The sequence below is a fragment of the Antrostomus carolinensis genome, unplaced genomic scaffold (genome assembly GCF_000700745.2).
Source record: "Antrostomus carolinensis isolate BGI_N321 unplaced genomic scaffold, ASM70074v2 scaffold15491, whole genome shotgun sequence".
Taxonomy (NCBI): Eukaryota; Metazoa; Chordata; class Aves; order Caprimulgiformes; family Caprimulgidae; genus Antrostomus; species Antrostomus carolinensis.
This window is the reverse complement of record NW_010294917.1, coordinates 3,997-4,983: the sequence shown is the minus strand read 5'-3', so window position 1 is coordinate 4,983 and position 987 is coordinate 3,997. Positions and strand designations below refer to the sequence as shown.

Sequence of the window (987 nt, the reverse complement as noted above, 5' to 3'; positions counted from 1 at the left end):
GGCCCCCCCAGCACCCTCCAGCCCGGCTGCAGCTCTCCCTGCCGCCAGCACTTCCCGGCAGGCAGGTGACGGTGACAGTGACAGTGTCTGACGCCAGCGAGAAGCAGAGAAGCCAAAAATCCTCTTTTAGCCCGTGGTGCACCTGAGATCACTGCCGCAGCCGAGAGAGGCTTCTCCACACTGCCCACCCGGCCATTCCAGGGCTGGATCCAGACCCGGTGGGATGGAGAAGGAGGAGGATGGGGACATGCCAACCCTGCCACTGCCCTGGCATCCCCAGAGCCATGGCCCTGGCACCCCATGGTGAGCACAGCCTGAAGGGGACGGGGAACAGGACACCAGGGAATGTCCCTCCACAAGGCACTGAAATCCTCTCCCACATCCCACCAACCCCTTCAGCCACTGCTTATTCCTGCCCATGAGCCTGAGCAGCTCCTCTGCCCTCCAGCATTTCTGATCCCACACCTACCCCCCTCTAATAATCCCCCATTTCCTCCATCTCCTCCCAGAAATAACCCCCAGTGAACACCTCACCTTTGGGGTCAGGACCACGGCAGACCCCCCACTGATGCTGATGACAGGGACCTGGGTCTGGGAGGAGATAAAGTCAAGGATTTGGGCCACGGCCTCTGTGCCAACGTTGTCCTCAAAGACGATGCCGTGGATCTTGTGGCTGGCGAGGATATCACAGATCTGGGTGAGGAGGGTGCTGGGGTTGGTGTTGTTGACGATGACCGTGATGGGGTGGATCTCCAGGGGCATGTCCAGGAAGCTCTGGGGACTCAGACGGGAGCGGATGTGCAGGGGGTAGGACGTGCCCCCAAACACCACGGCCACGTTGACCACCGGCTCCTCGGGGCCCGGCAGCAGGAGGTCCGTGAAGGCAGCCGAGCAGCCCAGCACCATCGACAGTAGCAGAGTGTGCGCCGGCGCTCTGCCCATGTCCACCACCACGTCCCTGCCAGGATGGGACACAGCCCCTTGCAT

General features: G+C 62.2%; 1 protein-coding gene across 1 annotated transcript in view; it reads right to left on the bottom strand.

Moving 5' to 3' along the window:
* LOC104532569 (glutamate receptor ionotropic, NMDA 2C) overlaps positions 1-951 on the bottom strand; it is a gene marked incomplete at its 3' end in the record, with an annotated part of 8,438 nt that extends 7,487 nt beyond the window's left edge. The window contains 1 exon segment of the mRNA XM_029087434.1: positions 535-951. Within this exon segment, the coding sequence (XP_028943267.1) occupies positions 535-942 (408 nt within the window).
* Positions 952-987: the final 36 nt, after the last annotated feature.